Source organism: Xenopus tropicalis, chromosome 3 (assembly GCF_000004195.4).
Source record: "Xenopus tropicalis strain Nigerian chromosome 3, UCB_Xtro_10.0, whole genome shotgun sequence".
Lineage (NCBI taxonomy): Eukaryota > Metazoa > Chordata > Amphibia > Anura > Pipidae > Xenopus > Xenopus tropicalis.
Window position 1 is genome coordinate 152,316,631 of NC_030679.2, and position 24,984 is coordinate 152,341,614.

A 24,984-nucleotide genomic window follows, 5' to 3' on the forward strand; every position below is an offset into this window, starting at 1 on the left:
CTCAGCTCAAACCTCCAGGACACAGGCTTGAGCCTGCTCAGCTTCCTCCTCTCTCCCCCTGCCTTCTACCTCCTCCCCTCCCCTCTCTGCTGTAATCTGAGCCCAGAGCACACAGATACAGGTAGAAAAGTCAGACCAAGATAAAATGGCAGCTGCTATCTTAAACAAACACAGAGACAGGTGTGACAGGCGCAAGTAATCGACAGCAATGATTCCTGCAACATCAACATCACAACTTTATTTGTGCAACACAAACACACACACTTATCGCCTCACTGCCGACATCCCAACGCCTGGAAAGTGAACTCTCACACAAACGGTACAGTTGTGTCACTTCCTTTCAGTAAAATAGGCACTTTTTGTCACTTTCTTTCAGTAAAATACACAATTTTGTCATTTTTTTAGGTAAAATACACACTTTTCATCCCCTCCTTGAAGTAAAATGGGTTTTTTCTTTAAAATGTGCCATTAAAATACAATGAGAAATATTCTTGTTTACTAAAAAAAACAAAACACAATTTCTTCCCATTTGTTGGAAGAATTTCTAAAATGTCATGTGACAGGAAGTGCAGTGAGATGCCATAAAGCTGAGTACAGCAGGTGGGGTAAAGGGCAAGTAAAGCCCTAAATGATGATATATGAAACGAAGGGCAAGGGGCATCTTTTCCAAGGCTCTCCTGCATCAGCGCCCTTACTGTACCCGGGGAAGCAGATGGCATCGGGGCATACAAGGGTGCCCCAATCTGGATGTACATCTGCCCTATCTGAACCCTTTTTTTTAAAGCAAATAAAAACATGTTTTGACAGAACTTCTGTTCATTCAAAGACATAAATATCAGTTTAAAAATACAACCTTAACAAAGAAGAATCAGGAGAATTACAGTTGTGCATTTGGGCGTGTTGGTCCTTCAGTGCCAGGGGACAGCGTGGGCACCAGTCCCATAGAGACTAGGAGAGAGAAGAATATGAATATAATAATATTGGAATGTACCTGCTGCTCCCTGCCTTATACCCCATATACTGCCCCGTGCCCCACACATAGCACTACCCCTAACCTAAAGCAAGAGGGTAACTATGCGCCCAAACCCAGGGCTGCTATTGGGGGGGACAAGTGGCTGCCACACTGCACTGTATCACTAATTGCCCCTTATAACATTCAGCCCAGTCCAAATATTATGGCCCCTGTGCCCAGTGCATTGCCAAGAGGATAGCTATAATGGGGCAACATTAAAGGGTAGATATTGTGTGAAAGTCAAGAATGTGCCTGTGCATTAAAGGAGAAGGAAAGGTTATGTAGCTTTATCAGAAAGGTCTATGTAAATACAGCCATAAGCTGCACTCACAGAGTCCTCTATCAAAAGAAACACAGTATTTCGTGTCTCCTTTTTTGTAAACATGTTCTTCTGTGTCAGACTTCCTCTCTCAGAAACAACCTTCATTCCAGGGGCTGAATCTGCGCAGTTCTCTCCTCTCTGCAAAGGACTCCCTCCCCCCCTCTCCCTAGGAATGTGTGATCTGAGCTATAACGGCTAGAGCTGCAGCAGGAAGCTACTTAAAATGGCAGCTGCCGTCTTAAGCAAACGGAGAAAGCTTCTAGGGCTGTTCCACAGGCAGGTAATAGTTTCTGCAGAATAAATATAGGGTTCCAGGTGGCACTAATGTGGCAAATAAAATGCCAAAATGACTTTCCTTCTCTTTTAAACTCCTATTAATATAGAACAATGTGCTGAGAAAAGTATGTGTTTTGGGCTGATTTAGTGGTTTCCCCCCAAAACCCCACTAGCTCCACCCATCTGTTTCACTTCCTGTTGGCTCCTTTCCTAGGGTGTGCAGGGGTTGCCGGCGGCACTCACTGTAGGATATGAACCAATTAGCAGCTAGGCTGACCTGATAGGGAACTGAAGCCTGTGTGTGACTGCAGGCCTGTGATTGGCTACACACCCCCCCCCCCTCACTGTGCTTCTGGCAGGCATCTCATTTGAAACACAGAGAGGGGCCATACAGACCTATAGGGAGCCCAATAAAGAGGCCATATTTAAAGATAATGATCATTTTAGTCCAAAATGAAACCAGCACAGGACCGCCCTGAGAAAAGAATCTCACCTCATACGTTCAGCCCACTGCGACGGCAAAATCCGAATGAATGCAGGCGCTCCTGGAACAGAGAGGTGACAGTGACTCCTTGCTACTTTACCTTATAACGACCAATGGGCTGGGAGACTGCCCAGTGCCGCCTCTGGCTCCGCCTCTGGCTCCGCCTCATTCCAAGCAAGTACCTGAATGCCCAGGGAAAGGACCGCATTTGCCATCCCAATACTTTTAACGAGCATCTTCTTCAGCTCCTGGTTCTTCTCCTTATACTGCAATATGAAGAAAGGCAAAGCTCTAAGCCAATCAGAAAACGGGTATCATCAGTAGAGTGCTATTATGGCTGGGGTGTCTGATATATATATATATAATAATAAAGATATTCTGCTGAAAAGAGGCCCCAGCGATGGTCACTTCCATACTCACCACCTTGAGGCTCTCTGGAGAGTGATCACGGAAGGGTTTCAGGTGGCTGCTACAAATCCAGGCTCGGGACACCGCGTCCCCCAAAAATGTCACGTGATATTTCCACTGCAAAGGAAATAAAACCTCATGGGATAAACAGTGAGATAAGTTCCTCTCATTGAATTGTATCTGGCTCTATGGGAAGATCTGGGATTGGATCAGGGGATAAGTTCCTCTCATTGAATTGTATCTGGCTCTATGGGAAGATCTGGGATTGGATCAGGGATAAGTTCCTCTCATTGAATTGTATCTGGCTCTATGGGAAGATCTGGGATTGGATCAGGGGATAAATTCCTCTCATTGAATTGTATCTGGCTCTATGGGAAGATCTGGGATTGGATCAGGGATAGGTTTCTCTCATTGAATTGTATCTGGCTCTATGGGAAGATCTGGGATTGGATCAGGGATACGTTTCTCTCATTGAATTGTATCTGGCTCTATGGGAAGATCTGGGATTGGATCAGGGATAAGTTCCTCTCATTGAATTGTATCTGGCTCTATGGGAAGATCTGGGATTGGATCAGGGGATAAATTCCTCTCATTGAATTGTATCTGGCTCTATGGGAAGATCTGGGATTGGATCAGGGATAGGTTTCTCTCATTGAATTGTATCTGGCTCTATGGGAAGATCTGGGATTGGATCAGGGATACGTTTCTCTCATTGAATTGTATCTGGCTCTATGGGAAGATCTGGGATTGGATCAGGGATACGTTTCTCTCATTGAATTGTATCTGGCTCTATGGGAAGATCTGGGATTGGATCAGGGGATAAGTTCCTCTCATTGAATTGTATCTGGCTCTATGGGAAGATCTGGGATTGGATCAGGGATAAGTTCCTCTCATTGAATTGTATCTGGATCTATGGGAAGATCTGGGATTGGATCAGGGGATAAGTTCCTCTCATTGAATTGTATCTGGCTCTATGGGAAGATCTGGGATTGGATCAGGGATAGGTTTCTCTCATTGAATTGTATCTGGCTCTATGGGAAGATCTGGGATTGGATCAGGGATACGTTTCTCTCATTGAATTGTATCTGGCTCTATGGGAAGATCTGGGATTGGATCAGGGATACGTTTCTCTCATTGAATTGTATCTGGATCTATGGGAAGATCTGGGATTGGATCAGGGGATAAGTTCCTCTCATTGAATTGTATCTGGCTCTATGGGAAGATCTGGGATTGGATCAGGGATAACTTCCTCTCATTGAATTGTATCTGGCTCTATGGGAAGATCTGGGATTGGATCAGGGGATAAGTTCCTCTCATTGAATTGTATCTGGCTCCATGGGAAGATCTGGGATTGGATCAGGGGATAAATTCCTCTCATTGAATTGTATCTGGCTCTATGGGAAGATCTGGGATTGGATCAGGGATACGTTTCTCTCATTGAATTGTATCTGGCTCTATGGGAAGATCTGGGATTGGATCAGGGGATAAATTCCTCTCATTGAATTGTATCTGGCTCTATGGGAAGATCTGGGATTGGATCAGGGATAAATTCCTCTCATTGAATTGTATCTGGCTCTATGGGAAGATCTGGGATTGGATCAGGGGATAAGTTCCTCTCATTGAATTGTATCTGGCTCTATGGGAAGATCTGGGATTGGATCAGGGATACGTTTCTCTCATTGAATTGTATCTGGCTCTATGGGAAGATCTGGGATTGGATCAGGGATAAATTCCTCTCATTGAATTGTATCTGGCTCTAAGGGAAGATCTGGGATTGGATCAGGGGATACGTTCCTCTCGTTGAATTGTATCTGGCTCTATGGGAAGATCTGGGATTGGATCAGGGGATAAGTTCCTCTCATTGAATTGTATCTGGCTCTATGGGAAGATCTGGGATTGGATCAGGGATAAGTTCCTCTCATTGAATTGTATCTGGCTCTATGGGAAGATCTGGGATTGGATCAGGGATAAGTTCCTCTCATTGAATTGTATCTGGCTCTATGGGAAGATCTGGGATTGGATCAGGGATAAGTTCCTCTCATTGAATTGTATCTGGCTCTATGGGAAAATCTGGGTTTGGATCAGGGGATAAGTCCCTCTCATTGAATTGTATCTGGCTCTATGGGAAGATCTGGGATTGGATCAGGGGATAAGTTCCTCTCATTGAATTGTATCTGGCTCTATGGGAAGATCTGGGATTGGATCAGGGGATAAATTCCTCTCATTGAATTGTATCTGGCTCTATGGGAAGATCTGGGATTGGATCAGGGGATAAGTTCCTCTCATTGAATTGTATCTGGCTCTATGGGAAGATCTGGGGTATGTGTAAGTGAGTGGTACTTACAGGCAGTGGATCTGTACAATGTTTGAACTTAAAAAAATAAGCTGAGTCTGGATCAGAATCTATCATTGCCGGCCACCTGTAAGGAGATACCAAATGGCTACATAAAGTTCTGAGTAGAAAAGCATGGGGGGCAATCAGGCTGAACTGACTCACCAAGGGTAACCAGACTGCTTGGCCCACACGAGGCAGCCAGGTATAAATGCAGCGTAAATGAGATCCACATCTCCTGAGCAGGGCTCCTCTGGTTCTGCACAGCTGCGGTACTGGGATTCTGTAAAAAGTACCATTAACACTGGAATGTCAGAGCCGGGCTGGCACTAAGGGTAAAATATAGCAATATACCCCTCTGAGATACGAGGGGGGTAATACCTGCAAGGATAATGTACAATAATACCTGGGAGGGGCTTGTAGTAATAGCAAAGTGCGAGTAGTATCAGAGAGGAAGTAATCTCTGTGTGGGAGTAAGGGAAGCCATTGGCTGTTCTGTCTCAGTAAGAGCAGGGTTGCACCAATGAGCAGCAAGTAAATATCTGGCGCCGTGGGATGGACTTGGCTCCAGTTGTTGCATGCACTTTCCCCCTAATCCCATTCCAGCCCTGTATGTTCCAGTGATAATAGTGAGAGGCACCCATGCACCCATGTTTGTGGGAGGGAGACCCCAACAGTTCCAAGAACTTACCCATATTCTGCTCACAGCACCAATCTTCAGGCAAAAGCAATGGATCCACGTCCTGCCCCAGTCTGCGCCATTTCTTGCAGTTCGGCTCAGCACACTGCACCCACGCCACACACACACCTGCCAGAGAAAGAGGGTTACTAGCCACTTGCTAATCCTTACTAGCCCAAGCACTGAGGCACACACACACCTGCCAGAGAAAGAGGGTTACTAGCCACTTGCTAATCCTTACTAGCGCAAGCACTGAGGCACACACACACCTGCCAGAGAGAGAGGGTTACTAGCCACTTGCTAATCCTTACTAGCCCAAGCACTGAGGCACACACACACCTGCCAGAGAGAGAGGGTTACTAGCCACTTGCTAATCCTTACTAGCCCAAGCACTGAGGCACACACACACCTGCCAGAGAGAGAGGGTTACTAGCCACTTGCTAATCCTTACTAGCCCCAGCACTGAGGCACACACACCTGCCAGAGAGAGGGGGTTACTAGCCACTTGCTAATCCTTACTAGCCCAAGCACTGAGGCACACACACACCTGCCAGAGAGAGAGGGTTACTAGCCAATTGCTAATCCTTACTAGCCCCAGCACTGAGACACACACCTGCCGGAAAGAGAGGGTTACTAGCCACTTGATAATCCTTACTAGCCCAAGCACTGAGGCACACACACCTGCCAGAGAGAGAGGGTTACTAGCTAATTGCTAATCCTTACTAGCCCAAGCACTGAGACACACACCTGTCAGAGAGAGAGGGTTACTAGCCACTTGCTAATCCTTACTAGCCCAAGCACTGAGGCACACACACACCTGCCAGAGAGAGAGGGTTACTAGCCAATTGCTAATCCTTACTAGCCCAAGCACTGAGACACACACCTGCCGGAAAGAGAGGGTTACTAGCCACTTGCTAATCCTTACTAGCCCAAGCACTGAGGCACACACACACCTGCCAGAGAGAGAGGGTTACTAGCCAATTGCTAATCCTTACTAGCCCAAGCACTGAGACACACACCTGCCGGAAAGAGAGGGTTACTAGCCACTTGCTAATCCTTACTAGCCCAAGCAACACCCTAGGCGAGACAGGGTATGAAGCTAAATGCCCCCGGTGTATTGGTTCTATACTGGTACGAGTGGAACAGGAAGGGAAAGGTCTCACCTCTCTGCCAGGGGCCCACTGGTGATGCCTTTGCTGATTCTATCGGGGCCGAGCCAGGAGGTTCTGCCTGCGGTGCTGTTGGGTTCCTGCGAGCACAAGCACATGTGAGCCCCATTGCAGCAGTCACTAAGTGATTATGGGATATCAGTAAGGCGGCCGACCCATAACTTGTGCCCAGAATACGGCTAACACCATGGCACAGTGGGACGGACAGCCTGATACCGGGGGCCATGCTACTTGCTGATTGGCTGATTAAAGGAGACATATCCTATAAAAATGATGAATGTACCAGGGAATTATACTCCTCTAGATATAGAAGGATTGTGCTTAAAAAGTTGTGTTTCTGACTGATTTATTGAGAAATTCCCCCCAAACCCCACTAGCCCCGCCCATCTGTGCCACTTCCTGCTGGCTGAATTCTCTGGATGAGCTGGGGAGCCGGCGGCCCTCCGTACCCTGCACTGTAGGATAGGAACCAATCAGCAGCTAGGCTGACCTGATAGGGAACTGAAGCCTGTCTGTGCTTGTGTGACTGCAGGGCTGTGATTGGCTCTCCCCCTCCTACTGTGCTTCTGGCAGGGACCGTTAGGACACGCCCACTCTCCATTTCACACTGGACAGAGAAGTGAGAGGATCTATAGGGAGCTCCAATAAAGGGGCCATTTTTACAGAGAGGATTAATTTTTAGCCCAAAGGGAAACCAGCAACGGATATTATTCATAATTGCCTACAAAATTAGCCATTTTTTCCATTTATCCAATATGTCTCCTTTAAGGTTACAGCCACTGAGCAAATGTTGAGTCTTTTAATACATAATTATATTATAATAATAATAATGAGAATATCATGTGAGTGCAAATATAGACTGTTGCTAATGACATGTTGTATTTATGGTGCCCAATACTGCCCCCAGCCAATGGCAACCCTGCCCACCCCTAGTCCCGCCGCTACACAGCAGTCACGTGCTCCCTCAGTGCACCCTATGGCTCATATAAACCCAGCTCATTGGTACCGGTAGCGCAGGTAACACTTACCTTTTGTGCTTCCAAGGCGTAACCCTCAGCGCCGGATCGACATCCCCAGCGTCTGTAATTCCTCCTGTCACCTGAGGGGGAGCTGTAAATGTGCACTGGGGTTTAATAAACAGCTGGTACTGAGGGGAACACTGCTAAATGTTATGTCCTACCCCCCCCCCCACATTGCCGGTCTCTTGGGAAATAGTGCCTGCAGCCCCCTAAAATGTTACACAATGGGGGCAACGTATTTGTAATGACACCCCCCCAAACATGAGTACCCAGTACTGTGATCCCCCTATTCCTCAGAGACAGAGAGGTTGAAATACAGAGGTAAGTAGCCATGTTCCACGTATTGCCGGCTGGGGGAAGCTACAGTTTGTGTTACTCACCTCGGCCCGGGTTTCCCAGCACCGCTCCGAATATCTCTTCATAGTCTCGGCTGCTGAGTGTCCCCTCACTCTGGGAGAGAGGAATTGCCCACGTGAGAGAGGCATATCTGACTGAGACCCCAATGTGGGTGCACTGACAGGTGGAGGCAAGGTGGGGGCACTGACAGGTGGGGGCACTGACAGGTGGAGACAAGGTGGGGGCACTGACAGGTGGGGGCAAGGTGGGGGCACTGACAGGTGGGGGCACTGACAGGTGGAGGCAAGGTGGGGGCACTGACAGGTGGGGGCACTGACAGGTGGAGACAAGGTGGGGGCACTGACAGGTGGAGACAAGGTGGGGGCACTGACAGGTGGAGGCAAGGTGGGGGCACTGACAGGTGGAGACAAGGTGGGGGCACTGACAGGTGGAGGCAAGGTGGGGGCACTGACAGGTGGAGGCAAGGTGGGGGCACTGACAGGTGGAGGCAAGGTGGGGGCACTGACAGGTGGAGACAAGGTGGGGGCACTGACAGGTGGAGACAAGGTGGGGGCACTGAGACAAAGTGGGGGCACTGACAGGTGGAGGCAAGGTGGGGGCACTGACAGGTGGAGGCAAGGTGGGGGCACTGACAGGTGGAGACAAGGTGGGGGCACTGACAGGTGGAGACAAGGTGGGGGCACTGAGACAAAGTGGGGGCACTGACAGGTGGAGGCAAGGTGGGGGCACTGACAGGTGGAGGCAAGGTGGGGGGCACTGACAGGTGGAGACAAGGTGGGGGCACTGAGACAAAGTGGGGGCACTGACAGGTGGAGGCAAGGTGGGGGCACTGACAGGTGGAGGCAAGGTGGGGGCACTGACAGGTGGAGGCAAGGTGGGGGCACTGAGACAAAGTGGGGGCACTGACAGGTGGAGGCAAGGTGGGGGCACTGACAGGTGGAGGCAAGGTGGGGGCACTGACAGGTGGAGGCAAGGTGGGGGCACTGACAGGTGGAGGCAAGGTGGGGGCACTGACAGGTGGAGGCAAGGTGGGGGCACTGACAGGTGGAGCAAGAAAAAAGCATATGGCACTCAGGACTACAAACCAGGGTAATACCCTTTTAAAAGTTTATTGCGGAGGTGCAACGTTTCGGGGCAATGTGACCCCTTTATCAAGCATACAAATCAGTGAAGGCAAGTGAAATTTATACAGATGCAATAGCCACAACCCCAAGTTAATTGGTAATTGAATAAATACTTAATTGACAATAATAATATCCAGCCAACCTAGTTGTTTCTTTTTAAAAAAAGAATAAAATTATATAACTAAAGTGCAGTGCATCATATACAGTGTAAATTCAACGTCAGTGAATTAATCTCATAAAGTGCATGATATACATTAAAAACAATTTAATTATACAAGACCGATGTGATCACACTTTCTTATTTCCCTCTGTTCTAAATCCAGTGTTGTAGTTGAATAACTACAACACTGGATTTAGAACAGAGGGAAATAAGAAAGTGTGATCACATCGGTCTTGTATAATTAAATTGTTTTTAATGTATATCATGCACTTTATGAGATTAATTCACTGACGTTGAATTTACACTGTATATGATGCACTGCACTTTAGTTATATAATTTTATTCTTTTTTTAAAAAGAAACAACTAGGTTGGCTGGATATTATTATTGTCAATTAAGTATTTATTCAATTACCAATTAACTTGGGGTTGTGGCTATTGCATCTGTATAAATTTCACTTGCCTTCACTGATTTGTATGCTTGATAAAGGGGTCACATTGCCCCGAAACGTTGCACCTCCGCAATAAACTTTTAAAAGGGTATTACCCTGGTTTGTAGTCCTGAGTGCCATATGCTTTTTTCTTGCTGTAGTATATTTGGAGGGTGCCGATCCCTCTAGCAGTGTGCACCGGACAAAATAATTTTTGAGAGAGAGGGTGTGCGGATAAGGTCTCTGTGGTCTAGCACTGACAGGTGGAGGCATGGTGGGGGCACTGACAGGTGGAGACAAGGTGGGGGCACTGAGACAAAGTGGGGGCACTGACAGGTGGAGGCAAGGTGGGGGCACTGAGACAAAGTGGGGGCACTGACAGGTGGGGGCACTGAGACAAAGTGGGGGCACTGACAGGTGGAGGCAAGGTGGGGGCACTGACAGGTGGAGACAAGGTGGGGGCACTGACAGGTGGAGACAAGGTGGGGGCACTGAGACAAAGTGGGGGCACTGACAGGTGGAGGCAAGGTGGGGGCACTGACAGGTGGAGGCAAGGTGGGGCACTGACAGGTGGGGGCACTGAGACAAGGTGGGGGCACTGACAGGTGGGGGCACTGAGACAAAGTGGGGGCACTGACAGGTGGAGGCAAGGTGGGGGCACTGACAGGTGGAGACAAGGTGGGGGCACTGACAGGTGGAGACAAGGTGGGGGCACTGAGACAAAGTGGGGGCACTGACAGGTGGAGGCAAGGTGGGGGCACTGAGACAAGGTGGGGGCACTGACAGGTGGGGGCACTGAGACAAAGTGGGGGCACTGACAGGTAGACAAGACCATCATTTCACTCCTCACAGTTTGCAGCTTTGGGATCTTCCCTCTGATCCTGGGCTCATTGGGCTCCTCCTTGACACGGTGATGGGGGGCCATTCTGGCCAGTGGGGAATGGTTGGGCTGTAATGGTTCTGGGCGGAGCCTTCTCTTGGCTCTCTGGGGGTACATGCCTGAACACAAAGAGTTCCACACATTAACCCACAGGAGACGGTCGGCTCATCACCAACGCACAAAGCACCGTGTGTATTTTTACCCACAATGCAGCATTTTACCCAACATTCCAGCACAGGGGCACTGGATTGGGCACTGGATTGGGCACCGGTGCTGTGGATCCTAAGCCCCAGCTTGCTGGAAGCCAATGGGACTGGATGGGAATCTTTCTGTCTCCCATGGAACATTCTAGGTGCTGCCCATATCAGCATGGGGGGCTGAGAAAGCTAAAATCTGTACCAGTGTAATGCCATGCCTATGCCAGGTACCCATCCCTGGCACCGAAATTACTTACTAATTGTACTGATATTGCTGTAGTACAGTGGGCACTGCCCATCTCCCATCCCCAGGCACTGCCCGTCTCCCTGTCCCAGGGCACTGCCCATCTCCCATCCCCAGGGCACTGCCCACATCCCTGTCCCAGGGCACTGCCCATCTCCCATCCCCAGGGCACTGCCCATATCCCTGTCCCAGGGCACTGCCCATCTCCCATCCCCAGGGCACTGCCCATCTCCCATCCCCAGGGCACTGCCCATATCCCTGTCCCAGGGCACTGCCCATCTCCCATCCCCAGGGCACTGCCCATATCCCTGTCCCTAGGGAACTGCTCATCTCCCAGTCCCAGGGACACTGGGAGACAGGCAGTGCCCTGTGCTGGGAGATGGGCAGTGCCCTGGAACTGGGAGACAGGCAGTGCCCTGTGCTGGGAGATGGGCAGTGCCCTGGAACTGTGAGACGGGCAGTGCCCTAGGGATGGGAGACAGGCAGTGCCATGGAACTGGGAGACGGGCAGTGCCCTGGGGATGGGAGACAGGCAGTGCCCTGGGACAGGGATATGGGCAGTGCCCTGGGGATGGGAGACAGGCGGTGCCCTGGGACAGGGATATGGGCAGTGCCCTGGGGATGGGCAGTGCTCTGGGGATGGGAGACAGGCGGTGCCCTGGGACAGGGATATTGGCAGTGCCCTGGGGATGGGAGATGGGCAGTGCCCTGGGGATGGGAGACAGGCAGTGCCCTGGGGATGGGAGATAGGCAGTGCCCTGGGGATGGGAGATAGGCAGTGCCCTAGGGATGGGAGACAGGCGGTGCCCTAGGGATGGGAGACAGGCGGTGCCCTGGCACAGGGATATGGGCAGTGCCCTGGGACAGGGATATGGGCAGTGCCCTGGGGATGGGAGACAGGCAGTGCCCTGGGGATGGGAGACAGGCAGTGCCCTGGGGATGGGAGACAGGCAGTGCCCTGGGGATGGGAGACAGGCAGTGCCCTGGGGATGGGAGACAGGCAGTGCCCTGGGGATGGGAGACAGGCAGTGCCCTGGGGATGGGAGATGGGCAGTGCCCTAGGGATGGGAGACAGGCGGTGCCCTAGGGATGGGAGACAGGCGGTGCCCTGGGGCTGGGAGACAGCCAGTGCCCTGGGAGATGGGCGGTGCCCTGGGGATGGGAGACAGGCGGTGCCCTAGGGATGGGAGACAGCCAGTGCCCTGGGACAGGGATGTGGGCAGTGCCCTGGGACAGGGATATGGGCAGTGCCCTGGGACAGGGATGTGGGCAGTGCCCTGGGACAGGGATATGGGCAGTGCCCTGGGACAGGGATGTGGGCAGTGCCCTGGGACAGGGATGTGGGCAGTGCCCTGGGACAGGGATATGGACAGTGCCCTGGGACAGGGATATGGGCAGTGCCCTGGGACAGGGATGTGGGCAGTGCCCTGGGACAGGGATGTGGGCAGTGCCCTGGGACAGGGATGTGGGCAGTGCCCTGGGACAGGGATATGGACAGTGCCCTGGGACAGGGATATGGGCAGTGCCCTGGGACAGGGATGTGGGCAGTGCCCTGGGACAGGGATGTGGGCAGTGCCCTGGGACAGGGATGTGGGCAGTGCCCTGGGACAGGGATATGGGCAGTGCCCTGGGACAGGGATGTGGGCAGTGCCCTGGGACAGGGATGTGGACAGTGCCCTGGGACAGGGATATGGGCAGTGCCCTGGGACAGGGATGTGGGCAGTGCCCTGGGACAGGGATGTGGGCAGTGCCCTGGGACAGGGATATGGGCAGTGCCCTGGGACAGGGATATGGACAGTGCCCTGGGACAGGGATGTGGGCAGTGCCCTGGGACAGGGATATGGACAGTGCCCTGGGACAGGGATGTGGGCAGTGCCCTGGGACAGGGATGTGGGCAGTGCCCTGGGACAGGGATATGGGCAGTGCCCTGGGACAGGGATATGGACAGTGCCCTGGGACAGGGATGTGGGCAGTGCCCTGGGACAGGGATATGGACAGTGCCCTGGGACAGGGATGTGGGCAGTGCCCTGGGACAGGGATGTGGGCAGTGCCCTGGGACAGGGATATGGGCAGTGCCCTGGGACAGGGATGTGGACAGTGCCCTGGGACAGGGATGTGGGCAGTGCCCTGGGACAGGGATATGGGCAGTGCCCTGGGACAGGGATGTGGACAGTGCCCTGGGACAGGGATGTGGGCAGTGCCCTGGGACAGGGATATGGACAGTGCCCTGGGACAGGGATGTGGGCAGTGCCCTGGGACAGGGATGTGGGCAGTGCCCTGGGACAGGGATGTGGGCAGTGCCCTGGGACAGGGATGTGGGCAGTGCCCTGGGACAGGGATGTGGGCAGTGCCCTGGGACAGGGATGTGGGCAGTGCCCTGGGACAGGGATGTGGGCAGTGCCCTGGGACAGGGATGTGGGCAGTGCCCTGGGGATGGGAGATGGGCAGTGCCCTGGGACAGGGATGTGGGCAGTGCCCTGGGGATGGGAGATGGGCAGTGCCCTGGGACAGGGATGTGGGCAGTGCCCTGGGGATGGGAGATGGGCAGTGCCCTGGGACAGGGATGTGGGCAGTGCCCTGGGACAGGGATGTGGGCAGTGCCCTGGGACAGGGATGTGGACAGTGCCCTGGGACAGGGATGTGGGCAGTGCCCTGGGACAGGGATGTGGGCAGTGCCCTGGGGATGGGAGATGGGCAGTGCCCACTGTACTACAGCAATATCAATACAATTAGTAAGTAATTCTGGTGCCAGGGATGGGTACCTGGCACAGGCATGGCATTACACTGGTACAGCTATGCCACATTATTATTATCACCTATATATATAGCGCCAACATATCCTGCAGTGCAGTACATACAGCAGTGGGACAGATAACCAATAATATGCCAACTGTGCCCGTGACATGTATGTACCAGCAGGACCCCACAATACAGACAGCACTATGGCAGCATGGGCACCCAGTCTCCTTTCCCAGCAGCCTCGCTGCCTTCTCACTCTCGTTGCCCGGTTACACAGAGCCAGTGCCACACAGCCCAGCAATGGCCCCTCAATCGCACACTAGGGAAACGCTCGGTGGGGTTAGAGCGCTGCCTAAATGTCATTGCTGTGGAAAGCAGTGTCTGTCTGGTTCTATTTCCTGCACTGCTGGTTCTGACTCCCAGAACAATGTAGCAAGAGCCAACCAATTAACAGATCTGGAAAACTGACTTTACTACATTATTTCATGAGTCAGAACCAGAGACAGAAAGGGACAGGGAGTAAATACCAGAGAGTGGGTGCCACACAGCAGCAACCAATGAACAGCCTCTAAACTCCGTCTCTGGCGTCCTTGGGCCTCCCTGGGGGCGGTACTATCATACTGGTTGCTGATTGGTGCAGTTCTCCTGCTCTCAGCCAATCACAAGGAAAGTGCATCAGTAACTGGCAGAACAGGCGACACATAAAACGCGGGAAGAAGATTCCGCCCCTACACACTCCCCACTAAAGGCGCCATATCTACCCCATACCCCCGGGGGCAAATTCAAAGCAGACACTCCCTGCGCACTGCCCCGGTCACACCCACTTCTTTTCCCTGAGGTACCTGACGCTCGGCAGCCGCTATTCGCACCCAATTGGCCAGTTACGGACTTCCCGCCCAGAGAAGACATAAACGCGGCTAATGGGTACAGTGGCCATGTGATCTCTACTAACCAATAGGGTGCGAGTGGCGGCAAGCACACGGGTGGGAGCGCTAGGGATCATGGGAATGAGCTATTGGACTGATGAATGAGGGAGCACATTGGGCTTTATATGGGGGCCAGTGAGCTAACAGAGAAAGCTAATTAGGTGGAGGCTGTGGGGTTTCTGGGCTGATTGTGCTGAAGTTTGTTGCTTGAAGCAGGTAATTAGCCCAGTATCCCTGAGCAAAGTGAATTGGCAGCAGGTTGCCCTGGGCAACAGGGGGCGGTGCCCTATAATGAGCCTGTATGGGGTGTGGGTATTAGCCAGGCTGGGGGCACCTGTAAGTACAAGTGTGACAGGCAGGGCAGTGGGACCTGCACCCATCTGTAATGATCCACCCCCCCCAAGATGCATTTGCCCCCCATGCCAGGAACACTGAGTAAAGATGCCTTTCTCCTGTATGAGCAACCCCCCCCCCCCCAAATATCTTCTAATTGCGCCCACACATCCTTCTATACTGGGTGTGTTTGCCCCTCTCCCACACTTTCACCCGCCCCGGGATACTTACTGGTTGTTAAACTCTTTAGGCTCTAGTCCCCTTTCTGGTCTGGCATTTGGCCAGCCCCCCCTTACCTCCCAGTATGGAACCCGTGGGTCAGGTCGGGTATCATGGGCAGCAAGTACGTTCTTTGCCATTCCCTCCCCACTGTCAGGGGTATCTAGGAACCCCAATACCTTTCTACCCAATATACCACTCACAATAACCTCAGGGCCCCCCCCAGCTGCCCCCCTCTAGGGGACCGTGCTGGATACAATAGGCGGGTAGAAGCAATGGGCTCAGCCTGGGACTAGCAGCACGAGTGCTTTATTGGCAGCAGGAAAAGCCTAAGGGATATGTCTCCTACATGAACTTTCCAAATCTGTTGCCGTGGCTTATGGGTCTCCCTGGGGTTCCTGGCCCCCCAGCAGATGCAGAGTCTGTTTCCTCTATAGGTACCCCCCTGCTATTCAGTTCAGTGATTGGTCGGTTTGTATCACAGTAGATGTGGATGAAAATAATAAATTTCTCCTACTGCCTACTAGTTCATCATTTGTGTAGTGTGCACTAGGGGCGTGGCCAGAAATAAATGAGTAACTATGGTGGGTATAGCTGGTAACTATTCCATATATTGTCGCTAATTATGGCAGATATTTCTGGTAAGTATGGCAGATAATGGAGCCAACTATGGGTTATTGCTAGTAATTATATTGGGTATCCAGGCCCGGACTGGCAATCTGTGGGTTCTGGCAAATGCCAGGGGGGCTGTAAGGTGCCACAGACAGTCACTATTTATTGGGCTGGGGGGGCTGTTTGTGCCTCTGGGTACTGGGAATGCCAGGGGGGCTGTAAGGTGCCACAGACAGTCACTATTTATTGGGCTGGGGGGGCTGTTTGTGTCTCTGGGTACTGGGAATGCCAGGGGGGCTGTAAGGTGCCACAGACAGTCACTATTTATTGGGCTGGGGGGGGGGCTGTTTGTGCCTCTGGGTACTGGGAATGCCAGGGGGGGCTGTAAGGTGCCACAGACAGTCACTATTTATTGGGCTGGGGGGGGGGGGCTGTTTGTGCCTCTGGGTACTGGGAATGCCAGGGGGGCTGTAAGGTGCCACAGACAGTCACTATTTATTGGGCTGGGGGGGCTGTTTGTGCCTCTGGGTACTGGGAATGCCAGGGGGGCTGTAAGGTGCCACAGACAGTCACTATTTATTGGGCTGGGGGGGGGCTGTTTGTGCCTCTGGGTACTGGGAATGCCAGGGGGGCTGTAAGGTGCCACAGACAGTCACTATTTATTGGGCTGGGGGGGCTGTTTGTGCCTCTGGGTACTGGGAATGCCAGGGGGGCTGTAAGGTGCCACAGACAGTCACTATTTATTGGGCTGGGGGGGCTGTTTGTGCCTCTGGGTACTGGGAATGCCAGGGGGGCTGTAAGGTGCCACAGACAGTCACTATTTATTGGGCTGGGGGGGCTGTTTGTGCCTCTGGGTACTGGGAATGCCAGGGGGGCTGTAAGGTGCCACAGACAGTCACTATTTATTGGGCTGGGGGGCTGTTTGTGCCTCTGGGTACTGGGAATGCCAGGGGGGCTGTAAGGTGCCACAGACAGTCACTATTTATTGGGCTGGGGGGGGGGGCTGTTTGTGCCTCTGGGTACTGGGAATGCCAGGGGGGCTGTAAGGTGCCACAGACAGTCACTATTTATTGGGCTGGGGGGGCTGTTTGTGCCTCTGGGTACTGGGAATGCCAGGGGGGCTGTAAGGTGCCACAGACAGTCACTATTTATTGGGCTGGGGGGGGCTGTTTGTGCCTCTGGGTACTGGGAATGCCAGTACAGGGCTGTGGGTATCGTTGGTGCTGAGGCCGGTATTGCTGGCAGGTATAGTGGGTGGGTACTTCTAGGGGTGCCACCTGGCCAGTATGATGCCTGATGCCAGTGTTATTAATAGGAAAAATAAATAGCGGAAAGCCTTGATTTTTTCTCAGAAAAGGGGGCAACCATCGGCATTTCTGGTAAGTGTGGCGGATCTCTCTGGTAACTAAGGCAGGTATCACTGATAACCATTGCGGCAATTAACTGGTGGATATTGCTGGTAATCAGGGGAACTATAGCAGGTACATGGTGGGTATCTCTACTAACTGTGAAGGCTGTTGCTGATATTTGTTATTATGGCAGATACTAATATTGCTGTGGTAACTATGGTGGGATATGCCGGTATATAATGCAGATACTTGTCACTATGGCGGGGTATAGCCATATAGATTTATTTTTCCAAACCAGCCTGTCAGTTCTAAAACCAGCCCAAAACTAGCCAGAAGCCTCTTTGAAAGTAGCCCAAAAATAGCCCAATGTGCAATGAAAAAAAATCTAAAAATAAAAGTATATATGGGAAAACCTGCCTGTTTAAAGCGAATAATCACTATCTCATACCCTATAGAGTAGGGAGCAGAACATACAGGTTGAGCCTGAAAGAGCAAAAAGGAATAGAAAACAGAGCCTCTGGCTATACTGTCCCATTGCATGCTGGGTATTGTAGTTTTATATTAATCCTAGCTGCAGGCTATTTGTTAGATACAAACTACATTACCCAGCATGCAGTGGAACAAACTTTGGCTTGTTTCCAAACTACAAACCCGCCAACGCTTCAAAAAAATAGCCCAAATCTGTACCTTGGTGGGTTTGTACTCTGGAAACCCGTCAGGGCTCTAAATTAGTAGCCCAATGTGGCGGAAACCCCGCCAACCCTGACTAACCGTGACTAACCTGATAAATATGGCGGATATTTGTAATTATGGCAGATACTAGTATTGCTGGGGTAACTATGGCGGGTTATGCTGGTATAGCTTATACAGATAACTATGGTATAGCTGGGAATCATGCCGAATACTACACTTGGTAACTACGGCGGCTACTGCCGGTAACTGTCGTGAATACTGCATTTCGCGACACTATCGTAGCTCAGCCGGCCCCGCCCCCCAGGTGGCAACGTGCGACGTCATCCCGTTCATGTACACGCAGTGTGAGGCGCACTCTCGCGAGATGAGACTTGGGCGACTGGATTAGTTGTCCGGCAGGAGTGAGGGAGTCAGACGTCGCTCGGCGGTGCGGGAGTGGGAGGCAGGGAGCCGGCGGTGCGGAGAGTGTCCCGGGGAATTGGGGCCGTGCTGCTCAGGTAGGGCCATGAAACACCCGGCTGGGGGGCAATTGTAACATACGGTAGAATTTCGTTGCAGAGTGAGGGGTGCGGGCGGGGTGGGCTCCCCTATGTCTCCCCCTGCACCCCCTCATCTCTCTCTTCTCTCCCTCTAGGCTCCGCCTCTGACTGGGCGCTTCTGCAGGCGAGGAGGAGGAGCAACTGGAAAAGGGGCGTGTCCTGGCTGCCTGGGGGTGTGTGCTTCCAGTTGGGGGTCAGTATGGAGTTGGGGTTCCCCCAGTCACCCGGCCCCTGCAGGAGCCCCGAGGTATAAGCACCCAATAGTATAACAGTGAGGGCGCAGGGAGTTGTTGCTACGGAGAGAGTCGCCCCCCGCCCAGGTTCCGCCGGTGATGCCCCCATGCAGGTTCTGCTAGAGATGGCGGCCACCACGGAAAATCTGCAGCTACCAGGGGCAGCGGGAAGTACAGAGGGGGAGGCTACCACCTTCCTGGCTCCACCCCCTGCCCCGCCCCCGCCCAAAGCAGAACTGCAGCCCAAAGCCACAAAGGAAGGGGCGGAGCAGCAAGCAGCCCCCCGGGGGCCCCGCAATGGCTTCCAGGGGAAGAGGAGGAACAGCTTCAACGTTGGCTTCAAGCACCCGGTTCCGTTCAAGCGGCGCCGGAGGGTCAACTCGGACTGCGATCCGGTCCTGCCCTCCAACTTCCTGCTGGGGGGCAATATATTCGACCCCCTCAACCTGAACAGTCTGCTGGACGAGGACGTGAACCGCACGCTCAACGCCGAGACCCCAAAGTCGTCGCCTCTTCCGTCCCGGAACCGGGATCCAGTGGAGATTCTCATTCCTAAAGACATTACGGATCCGCTGTGCCTCAACGCCAGTTCCGGGGAGCTCCTACTGTCCCCCCTAAAGAGTAGGAAACGGCACCGGCACCGCCACCACCCGCCGACAGATGCACCTTCAAAGGCTCCCGGGGGGCCGGCTCAGGAAGCAGAGCCCGCCCCCGAGGAGCCGCAGCCATACGAACTGAACACGGCGATTAACTGCAGGGACGAGGTGGTGTCTCTGCCCGCGCTGGAGAGTGACCCGGCGGCGCCATCGGCCGGCGCTTCCGCCATATCTGCCTCTCGGCACCGCAAACGGAGAAGGACTTCCAGCAAATCCGAAGGGAAACACGGGAGCCCGGAGAGGAGTAAGAGCCTATTGGCCGAGGGGGCCGCCTTACGGCCGCACTGCCCCAAGTCTCGGGCCAAGGGCAAAACCAGATTCCAGTATGGGAACTATTGCCGTTACTATGGTTACCGGAACCCCAGCCAATCGGAGGACCCCCGCCTTCGTGCGCTGAAGCCAGAATGGTTTAGGGGGAAGGCAGTGTTGGACATTGGCTGCAATGTGGGTCACGTGACTCTGTGTGTGGCCAAGAACATGGGGCCCTCGCGTGTGGTGGGACTGGACATTGACAGGTCCCTAATAACCGCCGCGCGCCAGAACATTCGCCATTACCTGTCGGGAGAGACAAAGAGAGACGGTGGCTTTCCGGCCGGACTGGTCGCCACTCGGGGGCCCATCGCTGCCCCATCACTGCCCCCAACAGGCGGAGAAGGGAACGGCTTCCCACACAATGTGGTGTTTGTGCAGGTGAGACAGTCTGAGCGACTCCCCGAGATGTGACACCCCTGCACCCCCACCTTCTGCCTACCCGCACCCCCATCTTCTGCCTCCCTGCACCCCCACCTTCTGCCTCCCTGCACCCCCACCTTCTGCCTCCCTGCACCCCCACATTCTGCCTCCCTGCACCCCCACATTCTGCCTCCCTGCACCCCCACATTCTGCCTCCCTGCACCCCCACATTCTGCCTCCCTGCACCCCCACATTCTGCCTCCCTGCACCCCCACATTCTGCCTCCCTGCACCCCCACATTCTGCCTCCCTGCACCCCCACCTTCTGCCTACCCGCACCCCCACATTCTGCCTCCCTGCACCCCCACATTCTGCCTCCCTGCACCCCCACATTCTGCCTCCCTGCACCCCCACATTCTGCCTCCCTGCACCCCCACATTCTGCCTCCCTGCACCCCCACCTTCTGCCTACCCGCACCCCCACATTCTGCCTCCCTGCACCCCCACCTTCTGCCTACCCGCACCCCCATCTTCTGCCTCCCTGCACCCCCACCTTCTGCCTACCCGCACCCCCCACCTTTTGCCTCCCTGCACCCCCCACCTTTTGCCTCCCTGCACCCCCCACCTTTTGCCTCCCTCCCTAATCTAAGGTCCCTATCCCATTCCCATCAGTCCCTGCCCCAGTGAGCTTACAATCTAAGGTCCCTATCACATTCCCATCAGCCCCTGCCCCAGTGAGCTTACAATCTAAGGTCCCTATCCCATTCCCATCAGCCCCTGCCCCAGTGAGCTTACACTCTAAGGTCCCTATCCCATTCCCATCAGCCCCTGCCCCAGTGAGCTTACAATCTAAGGTCCCTATCCCATTCCATCAGCCCCTGTCCCAGTGAGCTTACAATCTAAGGTCCCTATCCCATTCCCATCAGCCCCTGCCCCAGTGAGCTTACAATCTAAGGTCCCTATCCCATTCCCATCAGTCCCTGCCCCAGTGAGCTTACACTCTAAGGTCCCTATCCCATTCCCATCAGTCCCTGCCCCAGTGAGCTTACAATCTAAGGTCCCTATCCCATTCCCATCAGCCCCTGCCCCAGTGAGCTTACAATCTAAGGTCCCTATCCCATTCCCATCAGCCCCTGCCCCAGTGAGCTTACAATCTAAGGTCCCTATCCCATTCCCATCAGTCCCTGCCCCAGTGAGCTTACAATCTAAGGTCCCTATCCCATTCCCATCAGCCCCTGCCCCAGTGAGCTTACAATCTAAGGTCCCTATCACATTCCCATCAGCCCCTGCCCCAGTGAGCTTACAATCTAAGGTCCCTATCCCATTCCCATCAGCCCCTGCCCCAGTGAGCTTACAATCTAAGGGGGGGGGGGGGCAGATAGCACCTTGGCTGGAATGGAACCCATGACCTCAATGCTACTCACTGAGCCTCAGTACAGATGGGGTGCCCCCTGTTTGCCCCCAAAACCATTTATGTTAAAGTGAGACCCCCATCAGTTACTCTCATTGTTTCTTTTTGCCCCCCCCCCCATGCTTTCCCTTGCACCCCTTGTTCTGTCCCCTCGCACAGCTTTTCCACTGCCCCCTCAGTAGCCTAACGAGCTATCTGCCCCACACAGGGTAATTACGTGGTGGAGCGGGAGGAGCTGGTGGAGGCTCAGCAGTCGGAGTACGATGTTATCTTGTGCCTGAGTGTCACTAAGTGGGTGCATCTGAACTGGGGCGATGAGGGGCTCAAGCGCATGTTCCGCAGAATGTTCCGACATCTGAACCCCGGGGGGACCCTCATTCTGGAACCCCAGCCCTGGGCCTCATATGGGAAGAGGAAGAAGCTGTCGGTAAGTGGGGGGTTAGAATGTGTGTGGGGGGAGAACAGCCTTGTGCCTTTATATGGGGGGCACAGAACCCCTCAGTGACTGCTAATATCCTTATCATTTACAGTAGGGGGTACATTATCCCTTCTAATACATGAGTGATACTCAGAGTTCCCTGTATAACTCAGCCTGCAGCCTTGTGCCTTTATATGGGGGGCACAGAACCCCTCAGTGACTGCTAATATCCTTATCATTTACAGTAGGGGGTACATTATCCCTTATAATACATGATTGATACTCAGAGATCCCTGTATAACTCAGCCTGCAGCCTTGTGCCTTTATATGGGGGGCACAGAACCCCTCAGTGACTGCTAATATCCTTATCGCTTACAGTAGGGGGTACAGTATCCCTTATAATACATGAGTGATACTCAGAGTTCCCTGTATAACTCAGCCTGCAGCCTTGTGCCTTTATATGGGGGGCACAGAACCCCTCAGTGACTGCTAATATCCTTATCATTTACAGTAGGGGGTACATTATCCCTTATAATACATGAGTGATACTCAGAGTTCCCTGTATAACTCAGCCTGCAGCCTTGTGCCTTTATATGGGGGGCACAGAACCCCTCAGTGACTGCTAATATCCTTATCATTTACAGTAGGGGGTACATAATCCCGTATAATACATGAGTGATACTCAGAGTTCCCTGTATAACTCAGCCTGCAGCCTTGTGCCTTTATATGGGGGGCACAGAACCCCTCAGTGACTGCTAATATCCTTATCAGTTACAGTAGGGGGTACATTATCCCTTATAATACATGAGTGATACTCAGAGTTCCCTGTATAACTCAGCCTGCAGCCTTGTGCCTTTATATGGGGGGCACAGAACCCCTCAGTGACTGCTAATATCCTTATCATTTACAGTAGGGGGTACATTATCCCTTATAATACATGAGTGATACTCAGAGTTCCCTGTATAACTCAGCCTGCAGCCTTGTGCCTTTATATGGGGGGCACAGAGCCCCTCAGTGACTGCTAATATCCTTATCATTTACAGTAGGGGGTACATTATCCCTTATAATACATGAGTGATACTCAGAGTTCCCTGTATAACTCAGCCTGCAGCCTTGTGCCTTTATATGGGGGGCACAGAACCCCTCAGTGACTGCTAATATCCTTATCATTTACAGTAGGGGGTACATTATCCCTTATAATACATGAGTGATACTCAGAGTTCCCTGTATAACTCAGCCTGCAGCCTTGTGCCTTTATATGGGGGGCACAGAACCCCTCAGTGACTGCTAATATCCTTATCGCTTACAGTAGGGGGTACGTGCTCCTGTGAGTAACTGGGGGTGTCTCTCTCCCGCAGGAGGCTATCTATAAGAATTACAGTAAGCTCGCCTTCAGACCGGAGCAGTTCACACAGTACCTCGTGTCGCCTGAGGTTGGATTTTCCAGTTACGAGCTCATCGGCACCCCTCCGACTCATTCTAAAGGTGAGTAACTGCCCTCATGCACCCACAGATAGGGGATTCCCTGTACTAAGCACAATTCAGCAGGAACAGCCCCCTAAGTTTGCCCATAGCCTGTACAGAGAGATACCATAAAACTATGGCACATAGGGATTCCCTGTACTAAGCACAATTCAGCAGGAACAGCCCCCTAAGTTTGCTCATAGCCTGTACAGAGAGATACCATAAAACTATGGCACATAGGGATTCCCTGTACTAAGCACAATTCAGCAGGAACAGCCCCCTAAGTTTGCCCATAGCCTGTACAGAGAGATACCATAAAACTATGGCACATAGGGATTCCCCTGTACTAAGCACAATTCAGCAGGAACAGCCCCCTAAGTTTGCCCATAGCCTGTACAGAGAGATACCATAAAACTATGGCACATAGGGATTCCCCTGTACTAAGCACAATTCAGCAGGAACAGCCCCCTAAGTTTGCCCATAGCCTGTACAGAGAGATACCATAAAACTATGGCACATAGGGATTCCCCTGTACTAAGCACAATTCAGCAGGAACAGCCCCCTAAGTTTGCCCATAGCCTGTACAGAGAGATACCATAAAACTATGGCACATAGGGATTCCCCTGTACTAAGCACAATTCAGCAGGAACAGCCCCCTAAGTTTGCCCATAGCCTGTACAGAGAGATACCATAAAACTATGGCACATAGGGATTCCCCTGTACTAAGCACAATTCAGCAGGAACAGCCCCCTAAGTTTGCCCATAGCCTGTACAGAGAGATACCATAAAACTATGGCACATAGGGATTCCCCTGTACTAAGCACAATTCAGCAGGAACAGCCCCCTAAGTTTGCTCATAGCCTGTACAGAGAGATACCATAAAACTATGGCACATAGGGATTCCCCTGTACTAAGCACAATTCAGCAGGAACAGCCCCCTAAGTTTGCCCATAGCCTGTACAGAGAGATACCATAAAACTATGGCACATAGGGATTCCCCTGTACTAAGCACAATTCAGCAGGAACAGCCCCCTAAGTTTGCTCATAGCCTGTACAGAGAGATACCATAAAACTATGGCACATAGGGATTCCCCTGTACTAAGCACAATTCAGCAGGAACAGCCCCCTAAGTGTAAGTAAACCAGTAGGAGAGGGGGCACTTGTGTAGGGCAGTCTGGCAGGACCATGTGACAGGAGGAGTGAATGTTGCTGCCCCCTGGTGGTACGTAAGGCTCAGTGGGAAATAGAAGCAGGTTTTCCCATTCCCATAGGGAAAGAACATGAGTTGGGGCCGGGGGTGCCATGGGGGGGGTGCCAGGGTATGTGGGCACAGTAGCGCCCCCTATAGTCACTAACTGCTATTCCCTTTGCTCCCCAGGGTTCCAGAGACCTCTCTATGCTTTTCACAAGAGCGCCCCCTGTGCCGGGACTGAGAAGCTTCCTGACCCCGCCTCTCCCGGTGCCGCCCCTGCATGTGGGGAGGGGATATAAGGATTAACTGCCCCCCGTACCCACCCACCCACCAGTTCTTTGTTTTGTTTTTGCCACAAATGTTTATTTTTTATGAGAAAGCAGCGCATTAGTGTCTGAGAGCGGCGGGACCTTTGCAAATATAACCTGGGATTTTGCA

General features: G+C 52.6%; 2 protein-coding genes across 3 annotated transcripts; one reads left to right on the forward strand and one right to left on the reverse strand.

Moving 5' to 3' along the window:
* Positions 1-212: 212 nt before the first annotated feature.
* On the reverse strand, positions 213-14,776 carry zcwpw1 (zinc finger CW-type and PWWP domain containing 1). 2 transcript variants are annotated; one of them, XM_031899631.1, is made up of 12 exons: positions 14,674-14,776; positions 10,622-10,770; positions 8,082-8,151; positions 7,711-7,792; positions 6,677-6,762; positions 5,526-5,642; positions 5,000-5,117; positions 4,847-4,922; positions 2,515-2,619; positions 2,277-2,360; positions 2,104-2,155; positions 213-948 (listed from the first exon to the last, which is right to left on the reverse strand). In XM_031899631.1, the coding sequence occupies exons 1-11, from the start codon at positions 14,738-14,740 to the stop codon at positions 2,105-2,107; spliced, it is 1,005 nt and encodes a 334-aa protein (XP_031755491.1). In that variant the 5' UTR covers positions 14,741-14,776; the 3' UTR covers positions 213-948; position 2,104. The 2 variants fall into 2 exon arrangements, with proteins under 2 accessions (XP_031755491.1, XP_004920123.2); XM_004920066.4 differs by lacking the exon at positions 14,674-14,776 and adding an exon at positions 14,359-14,450.
* A 3,537-nt stretch (positions 14,777-18,313) lies between these two features.
* On the forward strand, positions 18,314-24,984 carry mepce (methylphosphate capping enzyme). The gene is made up of 5 exons (XM_031899632.1): positions 18,314-18,460; positions 18,598-20,081; positions 21,681-21,899; positions 23,249-23,375; positions 24,733-24,984. Exons 2-5 carry the CDS (start codon positions 18,843-18,845, stop codon positions 24,843-24,845), a joined length of 1,698 nt encoding a protein of 565 aa, XP_031755492.1. The 5' UTR covers positions 18,314-18,460; positions 18,598-18,842; the 3' UTR covers positions 24,846-24,984.

Coding starts and splice junctions, on each gene's coding strand:
- mepce (XM_031899632.1), top strand. CDS start 18,843: ATGCAGGTTCTGCTAGAGATGGCGGCCACCACGGAAAATCTGCAGCTA. Junction 20,082..21,680: donor ACAATGTGGTGTTTGTGCAG/GTGAGACAGTCT, acceptor TGCCCCACACAG/GGTAATTACGTGGTGGAGCG. Junction 23,376..24,732: donor CCCTCCGACTCATTCTAAAG/GTGAGTAACTGC, acceptor TTTGCTCCCCAG/GGTTCCAGAGACCTCTCTAT.
- zcwpw1 (XM_031899631.1), bottom strand. CDS start 14,740: ATGTCTTCTCTGGGCGGGAAGTCCGTAACTGGCCAATTGGGTGCGAAT. Junction 10,771..14,673: donor TAGCGGCTGCCGAGCGTCAG/GTACCTCAGGGA, acceptor CTTTGTGTTCAG/GCATGTACCCCCAGAGAGCC. Junction 6,763..7,710: donor ACGCCTTGGAAGCACAAAAG/GTAAGTGTTACC, acceptor TTGTGCTCGCAG/GAACCCAACAGCACCGCAGG.